Genomic DNA, 15937 nt, shown 5'->3' with positions numbered 1-15937 from the left:
ACCTTTCTTTCATTTGCATGAATTATTGCAGCAACCAGTGTTATGGCGAAATGCTTTTCAATCTGCTTTTCAAAGGATGTGAGGCTTATATTTCCTAACGTGTGAGACACCGTGCCTGGAAGGGCATGAGGTTGACTTTGCTTACACAAGGACTGGAAAAGTAACACAAGAAGAAAAGGCATTGCCATGTACAGATAAATATTATATATCCCACCACCTTATAAATATTGCGGGATGTGATACACAAAGTTATGCCTATACATCCTGAAATGATTTTGATTTTGTATTATTTCTTGGAACAGGTGGTGGGCAGAAAGAGCCTCTAATATTTGATACTGGGATAACGTAAAAGTGAAAATCGATGTGGGAGCTGCAGTTTACATGGGAAAACACAAGTAATGGTGAAGTTTCTATGAGAAATTGGTGGAATACTAAAACCTCATTACAGTGGAAAGAAATGTTAATAACAAGACATAAAGTGCTTTCAGCGTAGCAGAGAGAATGGCCATGCTTTCTCACAACTGGGAGACACCTCAATCTTGCAGTCCATTTAGAGGTGAAGAGCTACTTAAATGGTGAGGTGCCCTGGTAGGACGGATCTGAAGACCCTCCTGTCATCCGAACGTGCAGGTTACACTGCTTGTCGCACTTGGGCCTGACTCGACCTTCTCTCATCTCGTGGGACCAAACTGGCCTCCAGTAATCCTGCTCTTAACTTGTGTGTAAAGCAATACCCATCATAGATGGCTCCCATTTTCTTTTTTCTCATGCTATGAGGAAGGTGAACAACCCAGCTGCCTACAGCTAACCTGGTGTCCCAGGAAAATGTCATCTTCGTTTCCCATCTGGTTCTCAGGGAACCACATCTCCCATCGCCAGATGCTTCCTCTTGTAATGGCCTGTGGAAAGGCTGTGGCCGAGTCCCTCTGCTTGTGAAATTATGCGGGCTGGAAGGGGATGCGTTTGGGGTTACTGACTCTTGTAGGGGTTTACCGACGCCTGTGTCCGCTCCAGCGAGGCGGGAGGTGGGGCGGCAGGCTTGACAAGTTTTGAAGGAATATCTATATAGTCACAGTGCCAAATCTGATGGATTTTTCTCACATCAGGCGGCTTTAGAAAATGGGAGGAACCTTTCTTTCATTTGCATGAATTAGTGCAGCAACCCCTCCTTCAGCCCACCCCCTGGCTCAGCCACATCGACCCCTGGCCACCAGGCCGAGGCAGCATTTTCCAAGGCTATTTTAATAAGGCAGTTAAATTCATCGTTGAGCTACCACCACGCACAGCCCGCCCTCCCGACCGCCACCCACAGCCTGCCCGACTGACCATGCGCCGCTTAGGCGGGGCCAGCCGGCTCGCACATGCGCAGGCAGGAGCCGCCCCCCGCCCCCTCTGCCGTCGCCTGTGGCGGCCGGCGCGCATGCGCGGCTGCAGGAGCCGGCTGTGCGGCGGGGCGGCCGAGGGGCGCGGGGTCGTGCCGTCGGGGGCGGGCGGCGGCGGTGACGCCGCCGGGGCGCGCTCTCGCGAGAGCTGGCGCGGCGCGGCCGCTCGGCGGGCAGCGGGCAGGCGGCGCGGCCGGTGGCAGGGGGCGCTGCGCCTCCGCGCCCCGCCCGCCCGGCGAGGCTCCGCCCCGCGGTATGTGCCGCCGCCTCCTCCGCCGCCCGCGGGACGAGGGGCGGCCGAGCGGCAGGGGCCGGCGGGCCGGCGGCGGCCTCTCGCCATGAACCTGCACCAGGTGCTGACGGGGGCCGTGAACCCTGGGGACAACTGCTTCTCCGTGGGGAGCCTGCACGACCAGCCCTTCACGGTGAGTCCTCGGCCGGGGCCCGGGCGGGCCCGCGCCCCGGCGCCGCGCTCGCCGGCGCCTGAGCCGGCGCCGAAAGCGGCTGCGTCAGGCGCGGCGGCGGCAGCCGGCCCTTGGAGCGGGGCGGCTCGCCCCCGCTAACGTCGTCGGCCGGCGGCGGCACTGCCCGCCGCCGGGGAAGGGCTTCCCCAGCGGCCTGCGGCACACCTGCCCGCGGCCGGGCGGGGAGGGAGGCGTGAAAACTTTCCCGGAGCGGCGGCCCGGAGGTGCGGGCAGCGTCTGGGGTGGGCGGGACGGGCGGCGTTTCTAGCTGGGCAGGGTGGAAGGGGCGCGGGGCGAGTGCGGTGCCCGGCAGAGGCAGGCGCCCGCATGCCGCTCTGAGGGGGCTCCGCTAACGCAGGAATATGGTGGCTTTGATGAAAGATTACATAAACGGCAGCCGGTACGTGCGACGTCTGTGGAGCGGAATTTCAGCACTCGCTTTCGGTCAGGTATGTAATGGAAATCCTTGCTGGTCATAGCTCAAGAAGATCTTGAAATACTGTGCCTTAGTGTTAAGATTTTAAAACCGTTTTTGAACTCCCTGTCGGTGTTTATGCTTAGAGTGGAGAAAAAACAGTTGCAGTATTTGCTAAAAGCTAGAGCCTTTTATTAGTGTTTGGTTTTCTCCCTTTCACTTTTGTTTTGTAAACAGACTTCTGTTGTTGTGTTTTTCTTCCCACCCTCCCTCCGAAATATACCCTTTCTGCCTTCCGTTTTGAGCTGAAGAGCAATGAAATAAAACACAGCAAAGTTTCTCAGTGCACCACGTTTGCTTATTTTTAACCTTACCTTTTCTGGCCACCCATAATTACAGCATAGTGTGGTTTTGAGTTTGATAGGGGAATGATAGATAGAAATGCAAGAATTAAGAAACTTATTTTTTTCTGTCCTATTTCTTGTACACAGTTAAACTTGGCTGGCTACTTGCAGCTTTGCGCTGCGGCTGCAGTGCAGTGCCAGTGCTGGAAAGGTGGGGTACAGTCAGGGTTCAGAGCGAAGCACCCTAGTGCTGCTTCCCCAGAGTTAGGCTGGCTTTGCAAAGTCCGTTTATCTACAGCCTTGTCCGGTGATGTGCTTGCTTCCAAAAAAATGAATCCTGTAAATAAGTTCATGTGGGAAGACTTCTTAAACTGCAGCAGTTGGAACTTCAATTTCCAGCTTTGCCAAGCTTTCTGATTTTGTGTATCCTAAAGACTCACCAGTGGTGGGGAATCATTTGGTAAGAGATGAGGAGGTTTGCTTTGCAGGGAAATGCTAGTAAGCTTTCAAAGTATTTTCTTGTAGGTTTCCCATTTTGATACCATTCTTTTTTGAGGAAATAGTTCGAGTTATCAGTGTTGCTGAAGTGCTGTCTGCCTGTTATGGTCTAACTTATCAAAAGCGTTAGAGCTCCCCAATGGATAAGAAGAGTAAGAATCTCTCTTTGGGGAGAAAGTAATAATTGGGAAGTGCAGTTTTCAGTAACTGTTTCTATGGTCTCTTTTTTACAAGAGCTATTTTGATATAGTAACAATGTTTCCTATGGACACATTCATCTTGCTTTGTTTGTCCTTTTCCCCAGAAAGTTATTAATGGATTTCTTTTCCTCGGATTTAAAACTGCTAACAGAAATATCCTCGACTGCTTCAGAGTGGTTTTGTTGTTGTTGTTGTTGCTGTTACTCATTTTATAATGCTATGTTAAGTTCACGAGATTGCTCAGAAGGATTAAGAAGCGAAAGGTAGTGAAGCTAATTTCTGCCTTTTTGGAAAGAAATGGTGGACTTAACCTTTAGAAAATCCAACAAGAAAAATCAACAGTTGTTTTCCCATCTCTGAAGTCAAGATATAAACATTAATAAGTATAAATACTGTTGAGTGATATCTTAGAAATGGAAAAAAATATGTCTCAGCAAACTTCTATGCTTCCAGTTTTTGTGGCTGAGAACTCAAAGGATTTGGTATTTCAGGGTTTTGTACTGTATAGGTAGGGTGAATTACCTTTGTCTGACAAGAGAACTTGGTCTGTAGTACCTTGATTTTTCTTTTGTGATACAATATGGCCCAGAATATTGTCTGATGTGCTGCGCTAAATATTTAAGGTGCAAAGTTCTAAAATATTACAGTTCTAAGCTAAAAATAACAGATTCTTCTAAACTGTGAAAAATTGGAAGCGAAACTTGTAAAAAGTGCCTGTATCCACTGAGTTGCATGTACCTTTTTGAATATGTGCAGTTCTGTTTTAAAATGGTATTTGAGATACTTGTCTTAATGGTGTGCAGGTGGCAGAGGTTTCTTGTTCTGGCCTTCTTTTTTTAGGATGCGAAGTGTCAAGTGGAGCTTGAGCTTTCTTAGAGAGAACCCTGATAAGGAGTTTTTGGCATGTCTTTTATTTATGGTATCTTGATGCTTATGAGCCTTTTTCTATATATAAGAAGTATGGCTGTTGTTTATCTGCTGAGAGCAGGTGGTAATAACGTATGGTACGCTAAATGAATGCGAACTCAGCCTTCAGAAGTCAGAATTAAACTGTTTACTCTCTATGCACTCCTCCTGAAATCTAATTGTTTTATTTTGCATGTACTTATCCACAGTGGACTACATCCTTTGCTTTTTTTTGTTGTTTTCAGATTTGAAATATTGAAGTAAAACCACATTTGTTTAATAAGTTCATGGAGTTCATCACATAGGATACTGCAGTACTAGATATTACTGAAGTTGTATTTCAGTTATTGGGTTACCACCACTGATACCCCTTTTGTGATTGGTTGGCTTTGTGCATTTTTGCTTATTCAGTTCTGGTTCTGTAACATTTTTTTTAATTTGTTTTTTGCTAAGTATCAGAAGAGGAGAAGAAAAATCACTACGAGCAATAGCAACTTTAGCACAAGCACAAGCTAACAAGCACAAGTCCCAAGACTGGTGATGGAAGTCACAAAAGAGCGTTTGTTCATAGGGGTAAAAATTTGGGAAAGAAAGATAAATTGCATGGTTTATTTCAATGCAACCAGAATCTTTTCTGGACAGATTTCCTCTGTGTATGTGGTTAAACTCATCCTGGACTTGAGACTTGCGTTGCATGATTGACAAAGCTGTGAACTTCAAATGTTAAGTTGAAAAGCACTTGGAAAATGTGGGTTCTGGGTAGTTTGGTCAAGACCACACTGAATTTTCCGAAGATACTGGGTTGTGATACAAAGATTTCCAGCTTTGTAAAATTTTTTTGCTAAATAAAAGTAGTTTCTGTGGCTCAATAAAATAGTTACTTATCTGTCTAGAAAATACTTAACATTTTCTTTGTATTTAGAACTCTGTGTGTATCTATAGTCAAGAAAATTAACTGACTGGTCATAAGAGTCACTTAGGAAGTTACACTGTTTACAGTTGCTTCTTGACTGTGATTTAGAAAAGGGAAAGGAACCTTTTTGATACTTTTTTTTTTTCCATGCTCCAGGTAACCTATTCTGAACTTAAGAAATTATTTTTTTTTTAAACTGAATTAATCTAAAAAAAAAAAAAAAAGAAAAAATGGGATAAAACCTCTTTACACTTCAATGAAAAGTGCAGTTTCAGTGAGACTTGATTCTAAGGGCATGGCCAATCAGTTTGCCATTAAAGAAGTATATTAGTTCAAGTACTTTTGATAGATTAAAACTCTTTTTTATCCCCAAGGATGATGAAAGAGTATTTCTTAAATTTAATTAATCTTCTTAATGAAAGAAATATTTTTTTTTAAATAAGATATTTAAATGAAATACTTAGACTAGTGTAAGTTTTGATACAATAATGGGGGTGGGGAGACACCATGCTAAAAAGACTAGTGCAAATTTATATCTGCATGGGTGAGATTTTTTTTTTTTAATAGAGTAATTCAGCAAGGTACCATGTGGTTCATGGTGACTGTGCTTTTTGATTTTGACTATTCTGTGCAAAGGAGAAAAATACAGATGTTATTGCAGTATCACCTGCTTAAGAGATTTCATTATTTTTAAATTTTGCCTTTAATTTTTGCCTGTGCCTATTTGTGTTGCATATAAGCAGTATTTAGCCCTTGCAGACTGAGAATGTATTATGTTTGTTGCTCAATCCAGCAGAAGAAACAGGTACTTGATGTAATTAACAATGATAAGTTTTTCTTTTTTTTTTTTTGTAATAGGTTTTTATTCCTAGTCTACAATGCTTTTCCTTGGAATAGCTTTTTTTTTTTTTAAACTGGGAAATGAATCTTCCCTAAGCTATAAGTGGTTGTAAAGGTCATAAAAACACATATTGTGAACTTCCACTTTCAAACATGTGATAGACACATTATTCAGCTGCTATAGAATTTCAATAAAATCTTTTTAATCAGTCAATATGATTGTGAGCCCGGGCATCCTGACCTTTGGGACTTGCTTCATTTCATTTGCAAGGGACATAAGAACCCTTGAGACCCATGAGTGATAAAAATGGCCTTGATGTGACTTGAGAATTACCTCCAATACAGTAACTGAATCTGCTGCAAAACAAAAGAAGCAAAAGGTAGTGTGGGTTGTTGAACTGGTAAGCTTCCAGTATACCTATAGTGGGGAGAGAACATTTCCAAATAAGTTACTGTGAACTGTTAAATGCAGTCCCTTGGTCTGCTTCAGCTAGGTCATTCTGTATGACCTTGGGCCCAGCACAGAGTTCTGCATTATCTGTCTAGTTAGTATGTTCATCCTGTATATATTTGCATGTGTTTATATATATATAAAACTTTATAATTGCGTATGTGTGCACACACATACTACTGCATTCACCTGTGGATAATAGCTGGCAATTTATGGTAGGTGTGCTTGTACCCTTCACATAAGAGATCTAAGTTAAATAAAGTTTGTGCAAGTTGTGCAAGATAATATGTCAGTCCTTATGTAGCTGTAGCGGAAACTATACCAAAAACTTTTTATGTCAGTACATAGAGGAAGTATGTAAAGAGTGTCAAGTATAAGGGAAATAATTGCTTTAGAGGTGCTGTGCTGTGTAAGAGGTCAAGACCCCTGTTCATTTGCTTTTCTTCCGTTGAGAGTAGAGTCTGATTTGTCAGTACCGTTCTTTGTTTTTAAGAGTTCTGTATATCAGGCTTTCACTTTAGAAAGAAATTAGAATAGTTAATATAATTGTCTATACTATTTTCTGTTAAAACTAACATGCTTTTAAAGCACTGTTACTGTCAAAGTATCTGTTAATCTTCTCCAAAGAAATACAATTTTAGAGATAAGAGCTGACATCTGATTAAAAGAATGGGTAGAAATTGTGTGAAAACCCAACACTGCATGCAAAATCACATTTATTTTCACAGGCCTGAAACATCTTTCACTTCCTAATTTCAGGCTTGTTTTGCTATGTCGACAGCTAGTGAAATCCACGTACATTCAGCTTGAACTAGTTCTATCTTGTTTATTTGTGTAACAGAAGAACAAAGCATTGTTTAATAAACATTCCAAGAACATGATAATGTCAACATTATCTGCTTGTCCCATTGTGCAAAGACAACTTTCTCGTAAATATTCTAGGACATTCTTAAGGTGAAAGGGTTTTATGGCTTGCCAAAATCAGACTTGGAGGCTCTGCTTGCTTTAAAAAGTAATCTTGGGGTTTTTATTATTATTATTATTATTATTATTATTATTATTAATTATTATTATTTAAATTAATAGATATTTAGGAATTCTTTCCTAGTTGAACTGTATAGCAGCATTTTATGCCACACCCCTCCCCCCCCCCCCCCCCCCCCGAGGGCCGGGTAATGTAGGCAACAGTATAGATACGAGAAATGCTTATACTCTGAAATTGCTTCTTGCCCTGCATGTAACAGAACACTTGAATTACCTTTTTTCTTAGTTTCCATAGCTTATAAAAATGCAATCTCTGTAGCTTCTGTCAAAATGAAAGTGAGTGACATGCAAACTATTGTGGACAAGTCTTGCAGTAAAAAGTAGATAAAGTTGACTGGTAGGCAGAATTCATTTTTGTTGTATCTGAGAGACTGTTAGGGTATAGAAAGTATCTTGTACTCCTGAGTACTGACTTCCATTACACCATGCTAAAAAACCTCATACAATTTTCTGAGGTGAAAAAAATGTAAGTGTAAAATTAGTCCAGCAGTTAGTTTTATGCTCTTGTTTTAGAGAAATGTCTTTATAGGATACTAATGCGTAGAAACCTCATTCAGAACTGGAGTCTGGGTTCTAGTGAGTGTGTATGAGGGTGTGACTTCTCTGCACAGAGATAGTCCAATGGGCAAGTTGCAGTGGGGACAGCAAAGAAAGAAAAGAAGGACAGCTTAGGAGGAGAGGAACACTCAAGCATCCCTCCTAAAGTGTCCTGTCAGTGTGAGGTGTAATGGGATTGGGATGGCAAGCAACAGTAGAAAAGGGAGTCTGTTGCAGTTTCATTTGCCAGACAGCTTAGTTACCTTCTATTCAGACACTTTTTTTTTTTAATTTACAGCTTCCTTCCCCTCTGCATCCCTTGCCTTTTGTCTTTGAAATTGTGGTTCTCCTGCAGGCGAACATTGACTAAATGTCAAAAATAACCTCCAAGTCATCATCCTTCTGCTTGGCTGTAGTTATATTTGGAAGCTCTTTGAAAATGCTTTTTTCTTTTTTTCTTTTTTTTTTTTTTTTTCTTTCCTACCTCTTTGGGGATAGATCAGCTCTGCAGGCTTATGAGCTAGTCAGTGGTTCTGCAGCTTATTTGGGATTGGGAAGTCAGTGTGACCAAGTATGATCTAATCCATCTGAATAGACTGATATCAGAAGTGATTCTCTTTTCCCTGAATGTCAATTTTTTTCAGGTAATGTGGAGAATTACCAGAATGTAAGGATGGAATGACTATATTTTTCTTCCAAGAATAATATTTTAAAAGGGCGCTTTTATTGGGTTTGTGTAGCAAGATTTTGGTAGCGGGAGGGCTACAGGTGTGGCTTCTGTGAGAAGCTGCTAGAAGCTTCCCCTGTGTCCCATAGAGCCAATGCCAGCCGGCTCCAAGATGGACCTGCTGCTGGCCAAGGCCAAGCCCATCAGTGACAGTGGTAGCGCCTCTGTGATAACATATTTTAGAAGGGCGAAAAAAACCTGCACAACTGCATCTGGAGAGAGGAGTAAGGATATGTGAGAGAGGAGGACCCCATACCAGAGCAGGTGGATGCCTGAAGGAGGCTGTGGCCCTGTGGGAAGCCCCTGCTGGAGCAGGCTCCTGGCAGGACCTGTGGCACCATGGCGAGAGGAGCCCACGCTGGAGCAGGTTTGCTGGCAGGACTTGTGACCCTGTGTGGGACCCACGCTGGAGCAGTCTGTTCCTGAAGGACCCACGCTGGAGCAGTTTGTGAAGAACTGTAGCTTGTGGGAAGGACTCACATTAGAGAAGTTAATTGAGGAATGTCTCCCATGGGAGGGACCTCACGCTGGAGTAGGGGAAGAGTGTGAGGAGTCCTCACCCTGAGGAGGAAGGAGCAGCAGACACATGTGATGAACTGACTGCAACCCCCATTCCCTGTCCCCCTGTGCTGCTGGGGGGGAGGAGGTAGAGAAAATTGGGAGTAAAGTTAAGCCTGGGAAGAAGGGAGGGGTGGGGGGAAGGTGTTTTTTAAGATTTGGGTTTATTTCTCATTATCCTACTCTGATTTGAGTGGTAATTAATTAAACTAATTTCCCCAAGCTGGTTCTGTTTTGCCCATGACAGTAATTGCTGAATGATCTCCCTGTCCTTATCTTGACCCACGAGCCTTTCATTATATTTTCTCTCCCCTGTCCAGCTGAGGAGGAGAGTGATAGAGTGGCTTTGGGCACCTGGCATCCAGCCAGGGTCAACCCACTGCAGCACTCCTCTTGTCCCCACCCTGGTCTGGATTCTTATGAATAATATAATTAATATATAATAATATATACACATATAATTAATTGTTAAAACTGAGAACTGCTAGGATGAGAAGATATTCCCCAACTTTTCTTCAGAAAGTTCATCCCCAATTTGACAAATGTGTTTTTCAAACACATAGCATATGAAGTTGGGCAAGAAATGAGTATTAAACATAAAATAGCTACGTTTAAACATAGCAAATGGGAGCTATAGGTCTTGGACAAGAATTTATGTTCATAAAGGGGACATTTTCAGGAAACAACAAGTCTACGATGTTTGCATACCTCTTTGAGCTACTGCTGTCCAGCACAGCCCAGGTTAGCAGGAGATATCCTGAATTCTGATACTGTTTTAAGTCCTTGTTCCTGATACACTGATGAATACACCAGTTCCTAAAGATTCCAGTGTGTGGTGTTTGATAATTACTTTAGGGTTCTTCAAAGTTCTTCCAAAATGCCAAATGTACTTCAGGATTTTTTTTGTGTGTTAAAACTAGTCAAGTCTTGATCCCATTAAAACGGTTAGTTTATGAACTTCAGCATCACTGCTAATGATATATGTTACTATATATGCTAGTTCTTGCTCACCGTGGTGGAAATATTGTAGTGTTGTGACACTATGTGATCTCAGGCTTGCCTGTGAAGCTAGAAATGGAGAGAACCAGATGGGAGAAATCTAGTAAGTCTATAAAGTGCTGATGAAGCCTAGAGGGCATACAGAAGAGCAGGTGGGCTTCATACAGTCTTTGGCACTTCAGTCTTTTAAAGACATTTTTAATAAAGCCATGTTATCACTTTAAAGTGAAGCACTTTTTTTTTTTTTTCCTTCAAATTGCCTCCATATGGAACACTAAATTCAACAAAATGGCTTTGGGAAAAATTGTATATATGGTACTTCTGAATACCTTTGCCCAGTGGACTAAGAACTTAATCAGTGAGTCACCAGGTGAGATGGTTTTTAACTAAAGAAAAAAATGTTCTGTGACGAACAGGTCCAAAGTTCGTGTCATTGCAATATCAAAATAATCACTTTAACATTTGAACAAAAAGTAGTACTCAATCTCCTGTTTTGGAATGAGTTTTTAATTAGACTGCTTTAGAGCCTGCACTTTAATATGTCAATTTGTAATAAATGCTGCTCTTTTGACAGGAGGAATTAACACTGCTTGAATCTCTTCTTGAAGCTGAAGGGGGGACGGGACAGAAAGGGGCTCAACAACCTGACCAATAATAAATGATCATAAATAAATATATAGTTATATTTAGTCTGCAGAAGCATTCTACACAGCATTTTCAATTATCAGGTTATTTTAAGGGTGGCTTGTGGTCTGCTGGTTGGAAAGTAATAACTGAATGTTGGCTGAGAATGGTTATCACAGTCTTCTGAGTAAGGTTGTTCTGTGAAATATCACTGAACCCTTTGTGGGGAAAATTGTCTTTGGACTGAAATCTCCATATTTTTTATTTTATTTATTTTAATGTATGTAATGGTATGATAGTCTAGGTCAGGCTTGGCTAAAAGTACTCTTTCACATGAAACACCTGAAAACATGATAATCAGATTTCAAATTTGTAAATCTAGCATTCAGTTCTTCTGCTTTTTTTCAAGTCAAAAGTGTTTTTAATTAATATACTAGAAATTAGTAGGGTTGGTTGTAAGGCAAGATCATTTGTGTCGGTATACAGAAGTCTTCCATCTGCAGTTTCTATGAGACTGTTCTGCTCTTGAATCTTTTGGCCAACTAAAATGGCATTTTTGGCCCTTTTATCTTTCTCTTGCTCTGTAACGGAATACTATTTTTTGTGCTCTTAATTTTGTTGCTGGCTTCCTGGCTCTAACTTTTTAATGAATGCATATTCCTTGTTCTAGGACTTTCATCCTTGAATGCTATATTCTTATGCCTATTGGATGATTCTGCTCACTATCATTTCCACAAGCTTCTCCAGTGTTTAATCTTTCTTTCCATTTTAAGCTGTGCTCAGTTTCTAACAAAACTTGCATAAAGATAGGAAGAAATTTTGACTTGGACATTGCAGTACTCAATCGGCTGTCTCTGTGAATGTGTGAGATATATCAAATTACTTAGTGAAAATATAAATTTAAGAGAAAATAAAATTAATCCATGGAACGCAAGTAACAGGAGACTCAAGAAGTCTGAAAGCACAGCTTTGCTTTTCTATAACTAAGCTTCATTCTGTTACCTTTTTGAATTTTTCCTTTACTAAATTCCTCGCTGAATGCTTTGTACTATTTTAGCTCCTCAGTTCTATTCTCTCTTTTCAAAAATTTATTTTTAAATGCCTCTGTCTCCAGTGTAGGAAATACATTATTTTTCCTACTTCACATGAACTTTGTTCTTCATGCTTTTTCTTTTCTTAGGTGTCTTCATAACTCCATCTTTTCTGCCTCTTCTGTCTTGAACCAGTGTTTGTTTGTTGCACAAGTGTTGTGATGCACTTCTAAGGATGGAGGAAGAGTAATTTGCAACTTCTGTTGCTTGATTTAGAATTAAGATATCTGTTTGATCTCTGCAAATACCTCTGTACTTCTGTCTATAGTGTTCTACATGGGTAGGATACGTGGACTGTGCTGTTTCATACTTCACTGATATGCTGTAAATAGCTAAAGCTTAATTCTTGTTTCTTTTTTCTTTTTTAGGCATATGCATCAGGGTGTGATATTGTGGTATTGGGGACTGACTTTGAACGATTACAGATAATCCCTGGAGCAAAACATGGAAACATTCAGGTGGGATGTGTGGACTGTTCAATGCAACAGGGGAAGGTATGTAGAGCAGCGTTTCTAATAACGTTCTAGCAATGTCATATTAAGCACCTTCTTGAGTGTGGATACTTGCAAGCTAAAGCAAATACAGAAGAGTGAATAGTAAAATGGCTGATTGCTTCATGTCTTTATTTGTGGTAAGCAGCACAGTGAATGTGAAGTAGTAACCTTAGATAATGAGATTGTAGAAGATATGTAGGGCTGAACAGGACGATACAGAAACGCCCAGGCCTGCATAGAGGAGATAGCAAGACTTTGACTAGAAGATGAGTAAAATGGAAACAAAGGTAACTTATTCACTGTGGCTTCACACTGTTGGGTGTGTCACTGACATGCTTTGACATGTTAGTGGCTGGCAGCAGATGAGTGCTTCCACAGAAATCACTTCCAGGTCATCCAGGAAAATGACATCCCTTTCAAGCAATTCATAAAGGCTTAAAATTGCTCTTGGACAGGGTTTTGCTTTCTTGAATTCTCAGCTTTTCTTTTTCTTATGTAGGTAAGCTGGATCAGAAATGTTGTATTTTAGACACTATTAGGTTTCAAGTCCTTTTTACAGAGGTCTTTCCTAGTTGTTCAGTCACAGTAAAAAAGAAATAACCACGTAACTATCTACTGGGATGTCACAGTGTGATTAAGCTGTTCACCAATTCAGTAGGAACTGTGTCTGGGTACATGTTGGCTCATCTAAGAGGATTTTTTTACTTTGTTGCTTTCTTTAAGCCTGTGCTAGTGAGGAGATAACATGAGCCTTCTGCACATCACTGCAACCCTTATGAGTTGTTGAGAGCTTTGGTTAGATTCTGGTGTCCATCTTGAGACAAGACCTCTGTATGGAAACCATTTCATGTTTACATGTGAAGTCTATGATGATGATCCCCAGCCACTCGCTGTTCCTGTTTTTTAATGTTTGAGTGATGAACTCTTGCAACGCTAGTGAAGGAACATAAATGAAAATGAGGAAATGTTTTCCTCTGTGTCTCTGGTACCTCATAGCCATATAGACTGCATGTGTTTCTCCATTGGCTGCTGTTAACTAGAAAGATTTTTTGAGTGCACTGGCAGTATATTAACAGATGGTGAAATACACTTGCAGATCCCATATCACAGTTAATCTTATAAAGTTTTTCTGCAAATTTACAAGGTCATCTTGACTGCACGATGGCAATTCTGTATGCATTTCAATGACAAACCGTCCTTGAATTGTAAATTAACGCATACGAATAGATCAAATCATCAAGCTTACTAAGCTTTAGAATTTTTTCGTTTCTTAAGTAGACCCATGTGGTCATTTTGGTTCTGCAAGTTGGTATTGTTTGCTGTTGGCAATTAGACTAGATGTGTTTGCAGAGTGCTGAAACACTAAGCAGTGAATGGCTAGGAATCTACTTATTGACCAGACTGATCAGTACATTTCTAGTTCGCTGTTGCAAGGATGGAATGTCGTCTTACAGCTTCTTCATCTGTATTGACGCACAGATTTCTCTTCAGTTTACATCCAGATTATTCTTTGTTGTTTAAAATCTATAGGAAGAAGCAGAATGCAAATAATGCACCTTATTAGGCTGCAATTTTGAACCTTTTCTAGAAAGCATCCAGTTATAATTTGTAGTTTACAGATTATGTACCTTTTTAATTTTTTACGTTATGGAGAACTGCTGTCAAGCATTTTCTTCTTAATAGCTGGCCTTTACTTTCTTTGAAGGATCTCTGTCATTCTCCCTTTGGATGACAGAACTGGTTTGTAAAAGAGTTATTTTCTAGTTATGAAAGTAATGAGTTGAAATTTTTCTCCATTCTTGCCCCCTAAATCTAATTCTAGTTTATTGGGAAACTAGTGCCTTGTGAAGTTACTCTAAAGTAGCAACAGCTTAGAAGTTCATGTATGACCCACCTCTCCCTTGGCTTTGAAGGGTGGGGGGGAACATGGCACCATCTTTTCTCTTCGTTGTCTAGTTTTGGAGATAAACTTAATTCTCTGTCTCCACAAATGAGATAAGGGGGAAAAACATGGATGAGAATTGTTAAATCATCCCAAGAAATACATGTTTATATGTGTTTGTATGTGTATAAACTTTTTTTACCAAGTCTCCTATGGGTTTACAAAGACTAGTTTCACAAACAGGAGAATTTAATCTTAGGCCACTGAATCCAGTCTCTTGCCTCTGGTTGTAGGCGACTTGGTAATCAACAATTTATTTGTAAGTGGATACAGTACTTGATCTTCTCTCACACAATGTAAGCTACAAGCCTCTTTCCACTTCCTCTAGTGACCATAAGAATTAAGGCCAAAACTTTTAACGATAACTTGACAAAACTTGTTTGGCTTGTACAAATATCTAAGAGGGTACAAGAAGATGGTCCTAACTTCAGATCATTTGAAATGTTTAATCAAAGTTGTTTGCATCATGTCTGGTGACTGCAGTGGTAAAATGTATATGAAGTGTTTTCTTTATGGAACAAACTATTTTACTGATGTCAAAGAAAAATGTAGGTACTAATTGAATTTCATTTAGTTTACATGCTAATAGGTTACCTGTAGAAAACTGGTAAGTGAAACCAGTAAGTTTGTTAAATAAGACATTTTAAAATAAGATCTCTTTTTTTCATAAGTAGAACTATTAATTATTTTGAGTATGAAAGCTTAGTTTTGAATCCAGAGTTTATAATTTCATGAACTATACTAGGGTGGGGGTTTTTTGTTTGTTTTTAGTAGTCTGTCTGTGGGTTCTTTTCAAAGGAACTGTGTTTTATTTTCTGCTGTTTGGTAGTGAGTGATAATGTAACTTAGTATGAGTTACAGACCTTTTGATGAATGAGAAAAATGTTGGTTCCCCCAGCCCCCGTCGTGGGCAGGGACATCTGTTGCTCGATCACGGTGCTCAAAGCCCCATCCAACCTGACCTTGAACATTTCCAGGGATGGAGCATCTACAACCTCTCTGGGCAACCTGTTCCAGTGTCTCCCCATCCTCATCGTAAAAAAATTTCTTGAAGCTGAAGGATTAAAAGGATTAGAGAGGGTAAATATTAGTCTGAGATGTAAGGAAAAAGTTTCTTCAGGCATTTTGCAACTGTGACAAAATTATTCTTGGCATTTTTGGGTCAGGCTGATGTTTAGGTTGTTAGTGTGATAGAAATTTATTTAACTATCTGTTCTTTTTAATGCAGAGGGTTTCTCTTGAAGCTATGGATCTATGGATTTTAGGTTCTGTATGGATCTGTACATTTGTACATCTACATTTGTACAGATCATATACATCTGTAATTAACAGATCTGTAAATAGTATTAAAAACTTAGGTATGACAGTTTAGTGTGTTTTTTTCAAGCTGTTGTGGCTGATACTGAAATCAAAATGTATTTTATAAAGTGACTCTGACTTTCTTTAATGTTGTTAAAGGGAAACTGAATACTTTCTGAGCCAGAATTTCACAGAAATAGGAAATTGAC

At 40.5% G+C, this 15937-nt stretch overlaps 1 protein-coding gene across 4 annotated transcripts in view; it reads left to right on the top strand.

Annotated features, from left to right (window-relative positions):
* Positions 1–1614: 1614 nt before the first annotated feature.
* The window catches only part of DMXL1 (Dmx like 1), an 86172-nt gene continuing 71849 nt past the window's right edge, over positions 1615–15937 (top strand). For 3 of the 4 annotated variants that reach the window (XM_075488683.1, XM_075488684.1, XM_075488682.1), the window contains exons 1-2: positions 1616–1807; positions 12362–12487. In XM_075488683.1, the coding sequence (XP_075344798.1) occupies positions 1721–1807; positions 12362–12487 (213 nt within the window). In that variant the 5' untranslated portion in view covers positions 1616–1720. Of the gene's footprint in view, positions 1808–12361; positions 12488–15937 lie in introns of all 4 variants that reach the window. The other variant, XM_075488687.1, reaches the window with a different exon arrangement.

Source organism: Mycteria americana, chromosome Z (assembly GCF_035582795.1).
Source record: "Mycteria americana isolate JAX WOST 10 ecotype Jacksonville Zoo and Gardens chromosome Z, USCA_MyAme_1.0, whole genome shotgun sequence".
NCBI lineage: Eukaryota > Metazoa > Chordata > Aves > Ciconiiformes > Ciconiidae > Mycteria > Mycteria americana.
The sequence above is the reverse complement of the archived record's forward strand: the minus strand, read 5'-3'. Positions and strand labels throughout refer to the sequence as shown.